This window comes from Aspergillus steynii, assembly GCF_002849105.1.
Source record: "Aspergillus steynii IBT 23096 chromosome Unknown P170scaffold_4, whole genome shotgun sequence".
NCBI classification, from domain to species: Eukaryota; Fungi; Ascomycota; class Eurotiomycetes; order Eurotiales; family Aspergillaceae; genus Aspergillus; species Aspergillus steynii.
This window is the reverse complement of record NW_020194401.1, coordinates 3,181,224-3,199,314: the sequence shown is the minus strand read 5'-3', so window position 1 is coordinate 3,199,314 and position 18,091 is coordinate 3,181,224. Positions and strand designations below refer to the sequence as shown.

Below are 18,091 nucleotides of genomic sequence, written 5' to 3'. Positions count from 1 at the left end.
CCACGGGAACAAACCGCGTTGCCCGGTTGACGTCGACACGAACGACGCGAGTCACGCGATGGCGTTCCTTTTCTTCGTCTTTTCGCGCCTTCTCCCGACCGTCCCGCTTAGCGCGTCCTGAATGTAACTGGGCTCATACGATCGATACATCCGATCATGGGCTCGTTAGGTACGTTCCTGTGGCCGATGCACTCGTCAATCTGGTCGTCTGGCTAAGGTCTCGTTCTCCTGCAGGTGTGGTGCGTGGCGAAGCGGCCGCGTTGCAGCAGCACGGCCAGCGACTATATCAGCAGGGTAGCTTTCAAGCTGCCATAGAAGCCTTTACTGAGGTATCTGCCATGTATATCGAATAAACGCGTTCTGCTTTATTCTAACCAATTGCTGGTTACTTAGGCTTTAAGTGTAAACGATGCCAATCATCTGGATATTCTCGACAATCGCGCTGCCACTTATACCAAGTTGGCACAATATGATCGCGCGCTGCGGGATTCCCGGCAGATGATTAAGAAAGACAAGCATGATTACCGGGTAGGAGCAAGATCTGTGGAATCAGTGGCATCGACCTCGAGTGCTAATCTGGTGCAGGGATATCTTCGCTGTGCGAAGAGTCTGCTCCTGGATAACAAGCCCGAAAAGGCTCTGGAAGTGTATGCTTACGGGTTGAAAGTCCTGCCGAGTGTCCATCCCCGTCGTTCGGTCAGTTCTCTTCCTGGATCAGACCGTCTTGAATATTCTTATGAGCCGAGCTGATCGACACAGCTTGTGGCGGAATTACACGACAAACTGAGGGAAAAGATGATGGCAAAGTGCCAGGACCCTTTTACTGTTCTACCTCTGGAACTGGCTCGACTAGTTATACAAGATTTCGACTTCAAGCAGCTCGTGTAGGTTCTTGCGCTCTCCCATTGAACCACCATCTGATAATCTCCAGTGCGATTCTACGCGTGTCGAAAGGATGGAACAAATTTCTCTCCTCGATGCGCGATTTGTGGATGGAGCTTGATTTTTCCATCGCTCGTGGCAAGATTCACTGGTCATCCGTTCGCGCTCACATTCGTCGGTCTACGGCAATGCTAACGAAAGTCACCTTGAAAAACATTTCCACTCCTTCAACGCAGAGGGTTTTGGAATTTGTGAGCAGGTGTCCGAAGCTAGAACATCTCGAGTTGATGGACCCGTACAGCAACCAGGCCGTTTACACCCTCTTCAAGGGCTCCAAGCGCTTGAAAACCCTGGTCGTCTCGGCCGACACGGTGGTCCCTCAGGAGTACCTGGCCAAGTTTCTCGCAAGCCTACCGCTTCTTGAACGCATCGAAGTCTATAAAACTAAGTCCTCTCCCCAATCAAAGGCGGAATGGCCGTCGAAACTCCCCCATCTACGAAGCATCACGCTAGGCTCCATCGAGCCATCGAGGCCGACAGGACATGTTCCTGCGCTCTACATTCCCCGCCGAGAACATGTACTACTCCTTGACCCGTACTTTCGGCCATTGACTGACATTGGCAGCCCTCGATTCCCTACCCACTTGCAAATTTGGAAGAGCTGCGGCTTGATTCAAACCCAGAAGTTTTTGTCCCCTACCCTCCTGCCTTCAATCCGCTAGATCTTCAGCGACTAAAGAAACTGGATCTTAGTGGGATTTTCATTGGTGATGAGTTTGCGCTGCCATCTAGCCTTGAGTATCTTCGCATCCGGGGTGGCGCTGGAGCGGAAGAGTTCCCGTTTTCGAACGAACCGCCCCTCGCTTTCCCCAATCTCCATACCCTCATACTGAGCGACGTGCCTTGGGTTACCAACCGCACATTCCTTTATTTTCTGCTCGAGGGGAAGGCTCCTCTTAAGGTCCTTCACGTAGACAAGTGTTTCCGGCTGCATGGTTCTACCCTGGCCCAGCTCCTCTGCGAACACTCCCAGGGGCTGGAGGAACTCAATGTTTCGCACATCTCCCTGATCGACGACAAGGTCGTAGAGATGCTTGCTGAAAAGTTGCTCAACCTAAAGGTCCTCAATCTGACCTGTACTGAAATAACTGGCATTTCGATCAAGAGACTGGCGGATATCCGCTCCTCCGAATCCAGCCATTCGCCGATCGAGCGCGTCTTTGCAAAAGGCTGTGAGAATGTGTCAGCCGATGCCGTTGCTTATGGGCGCGCAAACGGTCTGGAGATTTTTGCATAAGACCAGTATTTAGGATGGGTGACGACCTTCTCGTCTCGAGAAGGTTCGCTCAGTTGATATGCCTGCCGATAGGTTGGAGCCCATGCGAGGATGACCTATCGCCGTGGCATGTTTTTGCCGATGTCTCTACATTGGGTGAAACTACTCTCCAGTTGAAGGCTTTGGAGTATACTGGGTGATTTTTTCTTTTCTCTTTTTCATTTTCTTTTTTTTGGCGGGATGCCATCTGGCGTTACAGGAAAGGACGGAAGCAAGGAATTATGATAATGATGTGATATCCAGCATATATTTGAATTTCGGTCTATCTTTTCTGGTTTCGGATCAAGATCACGGAAGGAGGCATATTTACCTAGTCATTAGTTGCTATCATTGAACCTTTCGATTCGTGTCTTCAACATTCAGACCCCCCTCTCCTTGCACCACTTCTCCACCTCCTTCGCCAGCTTCTCCCGCTGGTCCTTGACCATCTCCATCATCGGTTCTACCTGTTTCTGATACGCCGCATCGTACCCTCTTGACCCATTCGCCCCCGTCGGCGCATCCTTCTGCGGCGCCAGGTAAGTGTCATACATGGATATCATCATATCCATGACAGCGGACAATTGATTCGGCAGCCACTGTCTCAATCAGCATCCGATCCATCCAACAGAAACACAAACCCCCACCCCAAGAAGAGAAGAAAGAAAGAAAAAAAACATACCGTAACAATCGGACTCCCACCCGTGGCCGTCGGATGCGGCGTGCGCCGAATAATATACTCGCGGGCAAAGAGCCAATGGCGCCAGCGGAAGCTGCGGACATGGTTCAGCGTCTTCAGGAACAGGATCGTCGTCTCGGTGTCGTGCACCGCGTACGAGCGCACCCCGACCTCGGCTGCTTTGGCGTTCATGTAGGCCAGGAAGGTCCGGTGGGGGAGGGGCCGGTAGGCGCGGAACTCGTGCAGGATTTTGGTGAGGGGCGTCGAGGGCATGGGGATTTCGAGGAGGTGGTCGAGGAGGGGGATCTTTTTTATCGTGTTTGTTAGTTTGGGTTGGGGTGGTGAGGTGAGGTATAGGGGTGGTGGCTGTGGGTAGGTAGTGGTGATATAGTAGGGGAGGAACTCACCATGCTGTCGTTGGCACCGCTCTCACCTCGGAAAAAGAGGGGTTGGTTATCCAGCACTCCGTCGTAGATGACGCCGTTGGGGAACATGGATTGCGAGGTGATTCCGAAGATGAAGACGCGGAAGGAAAGGTAGTCTTGGGGCTTGGAGTTGGCCCACATGTCTAGATGCGCGTCAGTTTACCATATTCACACACAGGTATTATGTGAACTAGAGCTGAGTGGTAGGACATACCTTCCATACTTGCTTCGATCTTCTCCATAGAGGCCAGGATCTCTCGGAACCCGTCGTTGACCTCGGAGCGAGTGCCGGCTTGCTCAAGCGTATCGACGACCTTGAGCGCCCCGCTGATCAGGCCTTTCGACTCCTTGACCATGTCGACGTGGGTCAGGATAAACCCTGCCTCGGAGCTCTTGGGGTCAAGACCATGCTCGAAGGCCCGGACCAGTCGGAGGTTAGGGTAGCTCAGGCCCTTGGATGGCTCGGCCACGGTGTAGTTGAACAGGGAGTATGCAGCGGCATAGGACATGAAGGGGGGGATGTCCAGGCTAGATACTGTCAGTATAGTACATTATAGTAAAGATGTATAAACATGTTACATATGTTGAAGGAGGGAGGAGGAAGGGGGCAAGGGTACATACAGCTGAGCACACCGATACATAGGGCAGGCCACGGCACGGGGCAAGAAGTCTCTTCCGAGACCGTAGCCGTTGTCCGGGTTCTTGCACCAGTTCTCCCAGCACGGTTCAAGCAGGTAGGCCGACGCCAGGAACGAGTAGTCCCTGAACACGGCGGTGACGGCGTAGAGGTCTGGGGAGCCATCGGCGGTGACCAGCTTGTCGACTTCCGCCGTGAGGTCGGGGAGCTCGGCGACAGCAGGGCCCAGCTCATACGTCGCCAGCAGACCGGGAGTGCCGTCGAGCTTTGTCACGGGCATACGGTCGAGCAGGGCCACTAGGGGCTCGAAGGGCTCGGGGAGGTGGGTAGGGGACATGATGAAGGGCATGAACCCCGTGGAGGTGGTGATGGTGAAGGGGTCCAAGGACCGAGGGAGTGTGGACGGGTCATGGTGAACATAAGGAAATCGTTTCAGGGTAGTGGTAGAAGTACGAGGGGTCTTGATCTGTGTCATGGTGCAGGGCAACAAAGGAAAAGGGGATCTATCTATGTATGAAGACTTGATAAGGATGTAAGAGACCTAAGGTCCTCCAAGAGAAGCGCAAAGTTTAGAAGGGGGGAGCGGAAGAGATTCTGAGGAACTTGGTCGATGCCTGTCTGGGCTTGCAGAGGCAAGAGAAGGGAAGGAAAACCAGCGGGAGACAGCGATTCTTATAACTTCCATGAGGCCGGATTCAATTCCGGCCACGGAGTCTCTATTACGTTTGGCCGAGCAAAAAGGCGTGGAGGCTGCATTCTCGGATGCAACTTCGAGACATCGCATCCGACAAGCCATATGCGATGGAATATTTGGTCTCCAAGGGTCTCTCCGCAGAAAATCATGCCCTCCCCCCCGACTATATCGAACCAGGAAGCCATCTACGTCGGATCTATATCGAGACTTGGCAGCAAGGGCAGCCAGCATCACGGGGACACGCTAGGCTCGATGCAGTAGGAGCTGCCCAACGTCCAGGAACAAGATCGATCTCTGGTGGCAAGAAACCCCGCAGAAAAAGATATGCGATGTCATTTCGATCGTCCTGTAGGTCTACAAGTCCTCGTCCCCGTAATATTAAACGATTGCAACCCATAGGCTCCCCATCAACATCAATGACACCCTCTGCCAATGCTTCGGTCATCTCGGCTGCCAAGACTCCTAGATCCACCTGCCGCCGCGATCTGATTGGCCTGGCCGGAATCTTCCGGCCTCCGTCAATGGCCGGCCTCAGGTTGCCGAGCCGTTCCTAGCCGGCCTTATATGCTGTGTTACTCGCTGATAAGACCAGCCAACCATGTACAGCATATCAATTTGGGCTTCCGGATTTGATAAGAACAGCAGTTTTTGAGATCACTCGGAATGTGAACACTCGTATCAATACCTGAGCCTGAATTCGGCGATAAGCACCTCCAGCTCACTATTTGCTGGCACGCATGCTGTTCTGTCTTGATTCTAGATTTCTTACTTACCCTTGTTTCTTGTTGATATAGTCATGTGTAGGGTGTTTTATTAATTTAGAATAAAGACATTTTATCCATCAGACCATAAATAGACAGGAGAGTTGGCTCATATAATACAGTGTGGGTATATTGTACACACATATCTTCAATAATCAGACAGCTGCTAATTCTGAGGTCTCAATCAGCACAGCCTGGATTGTCCTCCAAAGCTGAAAACTTACCGGATGCAAATCTATCCCAGGTCACACCGTCCATGTACGACGTAACCCAATTGAGTATTCAATTCCTCACGACCCCTTTGCCGGATTATTATCCCCTCCTGGCGATCCGTCTAAGCTAGGAGAAACCTTCTGGAGCTTCAGGTATTCCTCCTCGAGTCTCTTCTGCATCTCGAATTCGGCCTGTCGTTCGTGTCGCACGCGCTGCTTCTCCATGTCTCGCTCAACTCCCTTATGCATGGACTATGACTTGATAAGTTTCCAATCAACCTTTTAAGAAAGATCCCAATCGAACGTACTGCTTTTTCTTGTTCTTGTGACCAGTGCACAAAGTAGATGATGCCCGCGGTTCCGAGGCCCGTGGCGGCCAATGTCAATTTCGAGGCTCGAGACATCCTGTCTGCGTGTCATGTATCAGTACACCATATAGAGAGTTTTGGTAGGGAGCGACAGGAACTCACTTTGGCAAAGAATGCGTGTTTGCGTCCAAGGCCCAGACCGGCGTTGGATTCATCGGCGATTATCACGACGGCGGTATCGGGTGGCAGAACGCTGACCGCCTAGTCATTGATCATTCGTGGCGTCGGGGGGCATTGCACGGGCGCATCACGAGCTCCACGACCTCCGCCTTATCTGTACTTCTATCCCCACGCCCTTGACGCCTCATTCTACCGGTTCATTTCTACTCACAGGGGCTCGTTGGCAAAATGGTGCGCCATGAACTCTTATTTTGCTCCGTCCGGTCAGCAAGTGCTAATACCCTGCTCTATAGTCCGCTCAGAACTCCGCAGGCATTCAGACCCTCCTCGATGTAGGTCGCACCGCAAGGACCTCCGGGCTCGAGCATGAATTGACTTTGCTACCTCTAGGCTGAGAGAGAGGCTCAGAAGATTGTTCAGCAAGGTATGTTACGCCTGGTCGCCTTGCTCTGTACCACCACCGTCTACGACATGCTAACGTACCGCATCATAGCCCGCGAATGTAGGATATCCGGGACCCCTGCGCAACTTCCGTCGATTTGATCTAATTCATGCCACACAGACCGCACGAAGCGAGTGAGGGACGCCAAGTCCGAAGCGCAGAAGGAGATCGAGGAATACAAGAACCAAAAGGAGGCCGAGTTCAAGAAGTTCGAGGCTGAGGTGAGACCCGAACCACTACACTGCGGTCTTGCGACGAGCTGGACCCGTGATTCCATCCAATATGCAACTGCATACTAATGCTGTCTTCCAATAGCACTCCAGCGGGTACAAGAAGGCTGAGGACGATTCGAACAAGGAGGCCGAGGTGAAGCTCCAGGAGATCAAGGACGCCGGCAGCAACAAGGGCAGCAAGGTTGTGGATGATCTGATCCATGCGACTGTGGACGTGAAGCCCGAGCCGTCGGAGAAGATCCTGGTCAAGACATAAGTGATCGTAGCAGCGATGGAGGTCTCTCTTGTTTGATTCATACTGTTGCTTTCAGGGCTGTGAATATATTGTTTCTGCGATTTGAGTTCTGTGCAAATACCTTTTGGCGATTCCAATCAATCTGGCATATGGCTATGGTCAGCACCAGCTTAAGCTTGCTTCCTATGGGGTAGACATCAAGTATGAGGATTTGAGTCGGACAGGTCTCATGGATTGTCTTTGGAGACGAGTATATGGGGGCCCACGGAATTTGTAGGACGGCACTCAGCTTAGGTATTGACTACTGTTTCTGGATCACTTCTTGTGGTTGTCTGCTGAGCAGTATCAATCTATTTTCTGATCTATATGAGCCAACGCTTTAGCGAGAGAACGCCCACAAGTTTTCTCCAAGGAAGATGATGGGATACTATCATAGTAAATATGATCGATGTAGCTATTGGACTTGCCATCCGAAAGACGTGACGCCAGTCCAAACTGGCTTCAACGTCTTTCATACTGCGAAACCCATCCCTGAGCCAGCACTTGCGAATGATATCGCCCAGAAATACATTGCTGGTGTCAGGAAATCGTTTGCTCGTCGGCCATTCCTTGTATATCTTCGATTCGTCGTCGTCCAAGTCCATGTCGATATCAGGGTTGACATAGAATTCGTATCGACTGCCAGACACAATCTCATACATCATCGACCCAAACCGAGCAATGTCGAACTTGACGGAGAGGAAATCCTCCGAGACGAACTCATCCAGAGCTCGATCCTCTGGTATGATAACTGATTCGGAGAAATCACATAGCTGGAGCGAAAGATCTTTGTTGACCAGGAAATTCCGTGTTGCAATATCGGCAACGATGACACGCTGCCCATGTACTCTGGAAATAATGTCGGCAGCATTCTGAAACCACGCCAGGCGTTGCTCATCACCAATGATGGCTTTATTTGCGCTCATGTATCGGTCGAGAGACCTGTGGCCTATATACGGCATCCGAATTTCTGTGTCGGAAATATGATGCGGCTTCAAGACGCCTTCGACAGATTGCAGGTGTTCATAAATGCGTCCTTCGTGTATTAGTGCCTCTTCATTCGTCCTGTTCGTCTGCTCATGAAGAATAGTTGTATATTCCGACGCATTGTCAGGAACTGGCCATTTGTTCGCGGTCTTGACTGCAATTTCTCCATGGCGCATGACACACCCAACACGACCAAGGCCAATTAATTCAGGTTTGGGGTTCATTGCTGGTGAGATTGAAGGCCATAGAAAGTCAACCAGAAGATGCCGTTTACTCCGTACAATACCTCCTTTTTGGTGTCTCCACAAAGACCCTCAGGTGGCTTTGACCTTTGCTCTTAACGGAGGCATCATTTGCCAAGGGGTATGGACGTGACATGCTCCGAAGTAGGAGTATTGTACTCGCCAGTTCAGTGAGCAAAAGCGGCGACACCCCGGGCCGAATCGAGATGAGCCAGATCATGTTCCTGCCTGAGGCACCAACTGTCTCCTATCGACTTGCGTCATCAGGCACAACCAACTCTAATGCAGTCTACGGCTGATGGCCAATAGTATACTGCCTTCTCCAAGGACAGGTAAATAAACGCAAGAGGACAATGAGGCATATGGTCGCCAGACTACGTCCGAGTGCCAAGTATCTCAATTCGCCCCTTGGTCTTCAGTTTACTCCGACTGCTCGTTCGCACGCGCGACACTTCCGCTCTTCGACACGCGGGTGCGGTTCTTCCGAGCAGACAAGAACATACGGACATGATCCACGCCTGGAAAGCTTAGGAAAGGTTATCAAGGATGAATATGCGGTGGTTCGCGATAGCTATGGTGGGTCCTTTTCTCCTTGAACGGTCAACATTGACTATCACGACGGATGAGTCGATAACCAGATGCATGGATTAGATACCCCCAAGCATCCCATCGTCCTCGCACATGGCTTGCTAGGGTTCGATGAGCTGCGTCTAGCTGGTCCCTATCTTCCTGGAGTCCAGTACTGGCGGGGTATCAAGGAGGCACTTTCGATGAAAGGCGTCCAAGTCATTACGGCCACAGTGCCTCCGTCGGGGTCTATTGAAATGCGCGCAGAGGAGCTGGCGAGAGATATTTCTGTCGGCGCGCGGGGGAAGGATGTCAATATTATAGCGTATGTCACTCTCTACCCTTTCCAAATCTGAAATACCTAACCCAGCGCAGACATAGTATGGTAAGATGCCAATACCTAACCCGAGATAACCTATATTAACATGGGCTCAGGGGTGAGATCTTCCATGTACAAAATAGCATCTTTCTTGGATTGTTAATGCTTTCAAGTGGTCTGGATTCTCGGCACATGATCAGTCATCTGAAACCAAAGGATTTCAATGTTAAATCCTTGACGACCATCGCAACTCCGCACAGAGGTATGTGACCCGCCACATGCAGCGAGGGATTTCACTCAAGCCCCATATTAGGCTCGTCGGTTGCAGACTATGTAATGAAGCAGATCGGAGGTATTTCGGAATCCAAAACCCCCAGGATAACGAAAAGACTCATGTGCACGCAGATGACCGCCTGGCCCAATTATATTACGCCCTGGGCCTAATGAAAGTCGAGACGGGAGCGTTCTCCCAATTGACGCGAGAATACATGGAGGAAACATTCAACCCTGCCACGCCCGATGTGGACGACGTGCGGTACGTGGAACCTATCAGAACCGAGGGAAAGAAGTGTAGGGCTGAGACTAGGCAGATACTTCTCCTACGGGGCGTCGATGCAGCCAAGTTTTTGGTCGGTCTTCCGCCTGTCCCATCGCATTCTCGAGCAAATCGAAGGATTTAACGACGGGCTAGTCAGCGTGGCTAGTAGCCGGTGGGGAGGAGAGGCGGGCTACAAGGGGACCCTCCTGGACGTGAGCCACTTGGACTTGATCAACTGGAGCAATCGATTGAAGTGGCTGGCTGGGGAGATTACCGGAAACCGGCGAAGGTGTGTTAAGCGAATGTCCTTGATGACCACACACTAGGATGGGGTGGTTTGGCAGTGCGGCGGGCTAACGGCTGGCGACAGGTTCAACGCCATTGCACTCTACCTGGATATTGCAGGTACGTGACAGCATCCATGCAGACCTATTTTTGACAAGCGCTGTGGCTGACAGTATCAATCATCAGACATGCTGGCGAAGGAGGGCCTCTGACGCGAGACGTGCAGATTGCAGCGATGGGAACGTTGAAGAATTTTGGTGCCTAGAGGTTTGAGGTAGTCGACTGGTTCTATTGATTCTAGCGGCTAGAGAGACCCAATGAGATAGGGCACAGATCCGGAGTATGACATACCTAAAGCTCCGAGCAGAGCGTCTAGCCCAATCGTCATGAGGTGAGGATGATGGATGAAGGTGGCGGTGCCCTGGAGACCCAAGCATCCGAGTGGCTGAGCAGCCCTGCGAGACGATCTCCGACCAGCGACTACAACGGCCTAGATTCTGGAGAATAATACATTCGTCTGATGAGATAATAGTAGGATCTAATATTCAGGAATAATTTGAAATCCGACACAGTCCAAGAACACTCCGATCGGGTATCCCCATCACCCGGTGTTTTCCATTCTTTCTTTTTTCCTGTTCATCCACGCCGAGAATAAGAATCGCCCCACGCCGTCTCCTCCGGTCAGCCCTTCAACGTCATTTCCCTTCCCCCCCTCGTATCTGTTTTTGTATGCCGAACCTCCCGCTCTCGCCTGTTTCTCGTCCCGTCAATCTTTCGCTTTCTTTCCACTCCATCCTCTCGCCGAACGGATCCCAAGTAGCGTATCTCAAATATTGATCGGCGCCTGCGTCTCTTCCCCCGCATCGAATAAGCATTATCCACATCGCAATCGGCCGGGTCGCGAGAGGTTGGCTCGTGTCAGGGTGTTCGCCATGTCTGCGACCATCCATTTAGACCATTCGCATACCCATTTCACCAATCTTGATTTCCTGTCCGGCAAGGTCGTCATCAATTTGCCTACCGAGGCGGCAATCGGTGGCATCCAGGTGAAGCTTCAGGGAGAAAGTCGCACACGTCTGTCGGGACCCCGGAATCCGCACCATGAGCAGTCCGATAAGAAGCGCACGGAACTGGAGGTTCATAAGGTATTGATTGATCGCTTTTTTTTATTCGCTCCAGTTGTGTCGCTCTCGTCTGATGGCTCATGATTTCGCAGCTCTTGTATAAAGTCGTCACCGTTTTCCCCACCCCGGAGGTTTTCAACTCCAAGGCTCCAAATACGACGTATACTTTTGCTTCCGGGACATACGAGTATCCCTTTCAATTCAAGGTAATTATATTGGTGAGGAGTAGGGTGGTTTAATGGTGCTAATGCTTATGAAGTTCCCGTTCAACAATGCCTGCAGCGTGCACAATAGCATGCTCACCAACTTGAATATCACCGGACTCAAAGTTGAAATGGCCAAGGATACGAATCGTCATGTTAAAAAGACATTGCCCCCTTCTCTGAGCGGCTTTCCCGGCGAGGCGGATATTAAATATTACCTAAAGGCGACGATCATCCGGCCGCAATTTTACAAGGAAAACATCAGAGCGGTATGGTCCACTTGCAGGCAGATTGGGTGGTAAAGGCTGACACTCTTGAGTCTTAGATCCATGACTTGAATTTCCTTCCCATCGAACCACCGAGAACGGGCAGCCCGAATGAAGAAACGTATGCGAGGCGCCAGCATCAGTTTACAAAGGCCCCCAATGGTTCCAAAACCAAGAGCTTGTTCCAGAAGGTCTCGTCTACTTCGCTTCGGGATAGTTCTTCGGATTCTCCGCGTGTTTCCGCAGATATCAGACTACCGAATCCGTCCATCCTCACCTGCAATGAGCCCATCCCGCTGCGGGTGCTGGTGAGCAAGGTGTCAGAGTCATACGAGACGATTTTCCTGCAGATGCTGCAAATCGAATTGATCGGGTACACGCATATCCTGGCCCACGATCTACGACGGACGGAAAGCGGCAGCTGGGTGATTATGAGCCGTAGTAATATGGGGATCCCACTTGGGAGAGGCGGTGATCCGTCGGGCACCGAATGGACCCTCGATTCCAGCATGTGGAATCGGGTGCCTCTGCCCAGCTCAGTAGCGCCGAGTTTCGAAACATGCAACATCTCAAGATCGTACGAGCTGGAGGTCCGAATTGGTCTGACGCATGGTAGCATTGGGAATATGAAAGTGAGTGATGATGTGATAATCGTTCTGCCAACTCTTGGTATATTCTTCTTACTGACCGCGAATAGCCTCAACTCATCATACTCCCGCTAAGGATGCCTGTCAAAGTGTTCTCTGGAATCGCTCCGCCTCAGGCCCTGCTGGATGCCATGGCTGCCACGGGACGGGTCAAACCAACGGCGCCGGTGCCACCTTCACCTTCAGTTCCGGACCGACCCGCGGGGGGTGCCAGTTCGCGCCCGCCCATGCCTCCCAGGCCTTCGGCGGCTCCTGTGCCCGTGCCCGCCACGGAGGACAACTATGACGAAGCTCCTCCTAGCTACGAGGACGCGATGGCCGAAACCCTCAGTCCCGTAGCTGGCCCCCGTCGCGAGTATAACCCACCAGATGCCTCCTCTTCCGGAAGATCCGTTGAATCTGGAGCTGATCCAAGACCGTCAGTTTACCCGGCAAAGGATTCTGAGGCTCGGACCCCTTACGGTAACCGCGAAGCGAATTCATCCGCGGAGTCGTTCGATATGCTTCCTTCGACGCCGCCGGAGTCCCATTCCGGCTCGCCCCCGACGTCGCCCGTTGCCCGTCAACAGAGCATCCTGAAAATCCACAAAATGGCGCCCCCTCCGGAGGATAACCCGCCTCAATATCAGCCAGTTGCAGACAGCCACCTTCAACCGGCATCACCGGGTCCGGCCGAGCGTAGACCCTCCGGGTCTGATTTCCGTCCCATTCGACTGGGTGTCCCAAGTAGAAAGCCGGTGCCACGGAGTTCAAGCTCCGCGGGTCCTTGAGCTTACATTAACCAAGGAACTAGCAGGTCCCTTTTCCAGCACTTCCGATCGATATCTATTCTAGGACGCAGCGACGGCCTAGATCGGTGGCATTCATCATATTTGCCACCATGAAATTTTCCGATCTGCTATGAACGATATATGGCAACCTTTCACAGCATGAGATACATGGCTACGGTCTTCAACTGGACAGATAATATTCACATCATGCCATGGAACATCCAATCACATCTACTGGATTCTAATAACACCTGCATATAATGGTGTTGATGTTAATTATATCCCTCGCTCTATTCTTAAAACATCTGTTGTTGCCATTTGTCGCATATTGATACCAAATGTTTTTTCTTTCTTTCGGCTTTGGATCGCCCGAAGAATTTCGTTTTTGTGGACTACAATGATCTACTTAGTAGAAATATCATATTGGACTTATATCTAGAGTTACAAATCATTTTACTGCTGGGCTCGTTGAGTATCAAACATTGTTTACATTTCTAAGGTGACTGAACAAAAGTACTATACCTAGACATGCATGAACATGGCATACATATGCGCATCCAGGGCGACTCCCTGTAGTTAAATTGCATAGCCAGCCAAATGACAATAGTTGAGTCTAAGGTAAGTCCAAGTATACCAACTATACTAACTATATAAACTCTTCCAGCACAAAGAAGGAAGGAAAAGAAATCCATCCGTTCGTTGGGTGCCCGAGGCAGACGCCCAAAGCGGCTTAGCGGAGGTGGAGGTGTTGGCTTCACTTTTAGTCTTCTTCATCCAATCTTTCACCGTCTCTCCTCCGGCTCTGTCTTTCGCGTCGCACTGTTCAACCATTTGTCTAATCTATCATGTATTTCTATGATTAATCTAATACCCTCCTGCTGATCTTTGCTTTCCTCATTGGCCTTCTCGACCTGCATCTGCCCTCCGCTGTCCGTTTCCTACCGCGTGGCCCACCCGCTGCTGAAAACCGACAACGCGACCGGTCCCGACTTGGAGCTCAATTTTCGCGAAACGCAACGCAGCGAATCCATACTCTCAATCCCCAAGCACCTAATCACTGATGCTGAGATAGCAAAGGCCCATTGAAGCTTACGGAGGAGCGCACAAGTCACCCAACATTCCATCATGCGTCTCCACCTCGTCATCCAGCGTCACGGCTTGCCGGTGACGCGCATTCTTTGGACGACGGCGCCGCCCTCGCTTTTGGGCCAGACTGCCCCCGGGTCTTCGGCCGTTGTTCCTGCCGCCTCGTCTGCCATCGCGTCCACGCGCACGCCGAATGCGCTGTATGCGAACGGCGGCTATACCATTGCGCAGCTCCTTGAGGATGTCAATGGTGTTATTCCGCTGGAGACCGAGCCGACCTTGTTCGATAGTGAGTGCAGTGGACAATGGGGGCTGGAAGATTACGTGGTGGAGGTGGCGGGCTCGGAGTGTCTGCATTTTATGGAAGTCGAGGGTCTCCTTCGGGATGGAGACGAAGTTTTGTGAGTACTTTTGCCGTCGAGAGGGGTGCCATTGTTCTTTCTCCTAACTTGGATGCGTCGACTCAGAATACGAGCTCTTCAACTCTCTGACTTGCGCGCCCGACGCCTTTCCGGTCGACACCAAATATCCACCGATGGCAGACATCTGATCGATGGCGTGCCGTTCGGAAAGCCTTTTTTGAAAAGACCTACCTCGTCGAGACCCGCTATCACGATACCTCCGAGAAAGAAGAGACGTACGAGCCTGGTGAGCTGGGGCGATGGGCCTGCTGGCTACGAGGAGGAGGACACAGAATGGGCGCCAGGCGGGCGAGTCCGATCATTCAAAGAGCTTTCGGCCCTACGGGCTGGGAGTGGGTCCGAAAGCAAGCCTGACGATGATGAGTACGAAGATGCTTTTCAGGACGACTACGAAGATTTCCACCAAGTCCCCGAAGATACCGGAGACGGCACGGTTATTCGATACAATGTGGACCAGAACGATGATCAAGCCTCTGAAAGTGACGCCGACATATCTGACTTTGATGCCGGGGATTTGACGGAGGAATTAAAGGACCTCAAAGAGGACACCGAGACATCTGGTATGCCTGAATCTGAGAAAAAAGCAGATGACGAACAGGCTGGTCACGGTGGCTACTCCTTGCGCAAAAGAACGAGTCTGCACCAGGCCCCAAGACCCTCTATCCTGCAAAACGCTGGCAAGAAGATTCCAGACGCCGATGCTTCACGAAGAGATTCCAAGGCGGTCAGGTTTGAGGGACAAAAAGAGCCATCGCCGCCACCACCGTTGTTCCCTACTCAAAAGTCTCCAGTGACCAAACAGCCAGAAGAGGTAGATTCCGCTGCGGTCCAAAATTCTAGCAGCAGCAGCAGCAGCAGCTCATCTTCGGATGAATCCAGCGATTCCAGCTCGGATAATGACAAAAGCTCGTCGCCTTCGGATTCCTCTGATTCAGACTCTTCTGACTCGGATTCCGACTCCAGCTCCGATTCAGACGACTCGGCCTCAGAATCCGAGCTCGAAGGTGTGTCTGGTCTAACTTCGAAGACCAACCCACCTGGTTTGGGCTCCGTGCGAACCAAAAAAAGCAACCAGCGCAACAAGATGCGACGAAGGCTAGCAAAACTCAAGGAACTTGGCGCTCTACCGGCCGAGGCAGACTTTGCCGCTCTTCGAGATCTGGAAGAAAAGCACGGAGGGTCGTATCGTTTCCCTGCAGCTGCACCTAGCAGCAAAGAGAGCGAACAGACAGAATTCGAAGCGAAGCGACAGAAGCTGCTTCGTGATCTTGAATCAGGAGGAATCGACATCACCGAAAAGGAGAACGTGCCCCCCGGAAGTGACAAAGAGAACAACCAAGTAAACAATCAAGTGTCGGAGAATGCCAATGAAGCTAGTCCCGGATCAAAGCGCCGCACGCTAGACGTTGCAAGCTCTCGACGACTGCTCTTCGGCTCTCTTGGAGTACGGACACCTCGGACCAAGGAGGACGAAGAAGCCACGCGGAAAAAGCTGGCCGGAAAAGTCAGAAACAATGTTACCCAGAAAGTGGCCGCAGAAGAAGTACCTATCGCGGACATCGAAAGTGACTCGGAGGAGAACTGGGAAGACAAGTTACTCATACGAGCCACCGAGTGCATCTTTGATGATGTCGAGTTGACTGCGCCTCCTTTCCCCTTTGAGCAGCGTTGGGACGCCGAAGCTGGCGATATCATTAGGCAGCGCAAGGGATACGGCAAGAAACGGAAGAGAAAGCAGCGCATTCAGGTGTACGACGGGCAAGAGGAGGAGGAAGAGTATTATGGTAATGATGACTATTGGCCCGGAGATGAAGACGGTCTAGAGCTCAACTACGACGACACGGAGCAGCCTAACCTCGACATGGAAGGCGTGGAGCAGACCGGACAAGAGGATACGGCGAAGTCATCGGAAGAGACGGGCGACCTTCCTGAAATCCCCGATGATCTGGCATCGCTTGGGGATCTGGTAGAAGGCGATTTGAAAAAGGGCTCGGTCATTGCCTTCAAGCAACTGGACATGTCGAAAGCGACCAACTGGCAGCCTACCGTGTCTGAATACCGAGTAGCCAGCATCCATGAGGTGTTTGAAGACCAAGTCCTCAAGCTTCAGCTGGCCAAGCGCGATTGGAGGCAGCCGAAGGAGGTCGAAGATGACGAGGACGAACCGGAGTATAGCGGATTCGAAATGCCTGGGTTTGATGACGACGAAGCGGAGGACGATGGATTTCGCGAAGTGTCGTTTTCGGATCTCATCGATCCCAAGCTTCTCCGAGCGGCCAGTGCTGCAGGCGGCCCCGGAGATGCCGAGAAAGCCAGCTTGTCAGTACATTAACTTTCCTTTTCACTTTTCATCTCTGGCGTGCGTGCGCTCACACCGACCAAAGCTCTCCGCCAGAGCCGCCTCAACGGAGTCCAACGCCGGATGCGAAAGCAGACGAGAAGGCACCTCCGGAAGACCGGCCATTAACTCAAGAAGACCCCGACCCACTAACGAAGGACGCAGTCGACGCCGCAAGGGCCTCTGGCGAGGATTCCAGCTTCGGCGTAAAATCGCCGGAGTTTCACGGATTCCAGTCCTCCGACGAGGAATTGGGCTCGGCATCACCGGGCCATTCGCACAGTCCCCAAGCAAACCATGAGGCCGGAGACGACGATGAGGATCCAAACTCTGGTGTTCGTCTTTCTGAACCGTCCACTCCACCTTCCACCGTGCCCCAGAATCGGTCGGAGAACGAAGCAGCACCACTGCCAACGGGGTCGGGCCCGGACCTGGAGATGATCAGCAGCCCTGAATCCTTCGAGTCCTTCAATCGCCTGATCGCGTCGCTCTTTGACAATAAGGTCGGGATCAAAAAGTCCCCAACTCCGGTCCCGAAAGCAGAGAAGGCAGCGGAGCAGAAGTCAAAGACAGAGCCCAACGGCGGGAAAGAACAAGAACAAGCACAAGACGAACCAGAATCCGCAAGGCCGGCGTCTCGGTCATCAGCATGTTCGGTCGTTCCCAATCCATTCTACGAGGTCGACCGAGCGTACGAGGAGCAGCAACGACGCAATTCTACGAAGACCAAGAACAGCCTCGGTGCCAAGGACGGTGATACCACGATGGATTATCTCTCGGCCATCGAGTATGCCTCCTCCCCGGCTTCGCGCCAGTCCCCGACCTCTGCTCAGCGGCCGTCATCTCCAACTCAGCAGGAGGAGTCGCTCATCAGCGCCGTACCCGAAACTCTTGTCGAGAATCCTCCCGCGCCAGAGGACGACGCTCTACCGCCGCCAGATTCCCAAATGTCCTCTCAGGTGATCGACTTGACCCAGTCCAGTCCTCTCGTTTCACCCGACGGGAGCGACGAGGACTTTGCCCGATCCCATCGCCTGCCTCGAGGGCCGGGGTGGGTGCAAAAGAACATACCGCCGACTCGGAGAGTGACGCGCCATTCGTTGGGGGGACGCAGGCGACTGGCCAGCATCAGTCCTCCGGCTCCACGACGACGGGGGAAGAACAGGAGATGAATGAGAGAAGGCTAGTTGTGATTGTATTGTACTGTACATAGATAGCTCCACCGGAGTTCCATCCATGGATATCCTGGCAATAA

General features: G+C 52.5%; 8 protein-coding genes across 8 annotated transcripts; 5 read left to right on the top strand and 3 right to left on the bottom strand.

The window, feature by feature from the left end:
• Positions 1-104: 104 nt before the first annotated feature.
• On the top strand, positions 105-2,570 carry P170DRAFT_510138 (Leucine Rich Repeat domain protein). The gene is made up of 7 exons (XM_024854747.1): positions 105-169; positions 235-329; positions 394-528; positions 586-696; positions 760-884; positions 932-1,460; positions 1,508-2,570. The coding sequence occupies exons 1-7, from the start codon at positions 157-159 to the stop codon at positions 2,177-2,179; spliced, it is 1,680 nt and encodes a 559-aa protein (XP_024704911.1). The 5' UTR covers positions 105-156; the 3' UTR covers positions 2,180-2,570.
• Positions 2,451-4,562, bottom strand: P170DRAFT_464989 (indoleamine 2,3-dioxygenase family protein). The gene is made up of 5 exons (XM_024852287.1): positions 3,923-4,562; positions 3,516-3,829; positions 3,284-3,444; positions 2,880-3,182; positions 2,451-2,796 (listed from the first exon to the last, which is right to left on the bottom strand). The coding sequence occupies exons 1-5, from the start codon at positions 4,411-4,413 to the stop codon at positions 2,578-2,580; spliced, it is 1,488 nt and encodes a 495-aa protein (XP_024704910.1). The 5' UTR covers positions 4,414-4,562; the 3' UTR covers positions 2,451-2,577.
• A 906-nt stretch (positions 4,563-5,468) lies between these two features.
• On the bottom strand, positions 5,469-6,097 carry P170DRAFT_409113 (protein PET117). The gene is made up of 4 exons (XM_024846757.1): positions 6,076-6,097; positions 5,914-6,014; positions 5,618-5,857; positions 5,469-5,565 (listed from the first exon to the last, which is right to left on the bottom strand). The coding sequence occupies exons 2-3, from the start codon at positions 6,007-6,009 to the stop codon at positions 5,684-5,686; spliced, it is 270 nt and encodes an 89-aa protein (XP_024704909.1). The 5' UTR covers positions 6,010-6,014; positions 6,076-6,097; the 3' UTR covers positions 5,469-5,565; positions 5,618-5,683.
• A 224-nt stretch (positions 6,098-6,321) lies between these two features.
• On the top strand, positions 6,322-7,024 carry P170DRAFT_426492 (uncharacterized protein; the record flags this gene model as incomplete). The annotated part of the gene is made up of 5 exons (XM_024847709.1): positions 6,322-6,324; positions 6,387-6,425; positions 6,484-6,517; positions 6,656-6,756; positions 6,851-7,024. 5 exons carry the CDS (start codon positions 6,322-6,324, stop codon positions 7,022-7,024), a joined length of 351 nt encoding a protein of 116 aa, XP_024704908.1.
• A 358-nt stretch (positions 7,025-7,382) lies between these two features.
• On the bottom strand, positions 7,383-8,387 carry P170DRAFT_510134 (uncharacterized protein; the record flags this gene model as incomplete). Its single annotated transcript, XM_024854746.1, has 2 exons — positions 7,483-8,387; positions 7,383-7,430 (listed from the first exon to the last, which is right to left on the bottom strand). The coding sequence occupies exons 1-2, from the start codon at positions 8,251-8,253 to the stop codon at positions 7,383-7,385; spliced, it is 819 nt and encodes a 272-aa protein (XP_024704907.1). The 5' UTR covers positions 8,254-8,387.
• Positions 8,388-8,633: 246 nt separating this feature from the next.
• P170DRAFT_357769 (triglyceride lipase) lies at positions 8,634-10,192 on the top strand (the record flags this gene model as incomplete). The annotated part of the gene is made up of 8 exons (XM_024844241.1): positions 8,634-8,847; positions 8,923-9,163; positions 9,331-9,419; positions 9,471-9,509; positions 9,563-9,692; positions 9,748-9,984; positions 10,066-10,100; positions 10,167-10,192. 8 exons carry the CDS (start codon positions 8,634-8,636, stop codon positions 10,190-10,192), a joined length of 1,011 nt encoding a protein of 336 aa, XP_024704906.1.
• Positions 10,193-10,912: 720 nt separating this feature from the next.
• Positions 10,913-12,990, top strand: P170DRAFT_358383 (arrestin (or S-antigen), N-terminal domain protein; the record flags this gene model as incomplete). Its single annotated transcript, XM_024844287.1, has 5 exons — positions 10,913-11,125; positions 11,197-11,310; positions 11,364-11,576; positions 11,633-12,205; positions 12,271-12,990. 5 exons carry the CDS (start codon positions 10,913-10,915, stop codon positions 12,988-12,990), a joined length of 1,833 nt encoding a protein of 610 aa, XP_024704905.1.
• An 821-nt stretch (positions 12,991-13,811) lies between these two features.
• Positions 13,812-18,069, top strand: P170DRAFT_437186 (uncharacterized protein). The gene is made up of 3 exons (XM_024849308.1): positions 13,812-14,477; positions 14,544-16,817; positions 16,883-18,069. The coding sequence occupies exons 1-3, from the start codon at positions 14,116-14,118 to the stop codon at positions 18,006-18,008; spliced, it is 3,762 nt and encodes a 1,253-aa protein (XP_024704904.1). The 5' UTR covers positions 13,812-14,115; the 3' UTR covers positions 18,009-18,069.
• Positions 18,070-18,091: the final 22 nt, after the last annotated feature.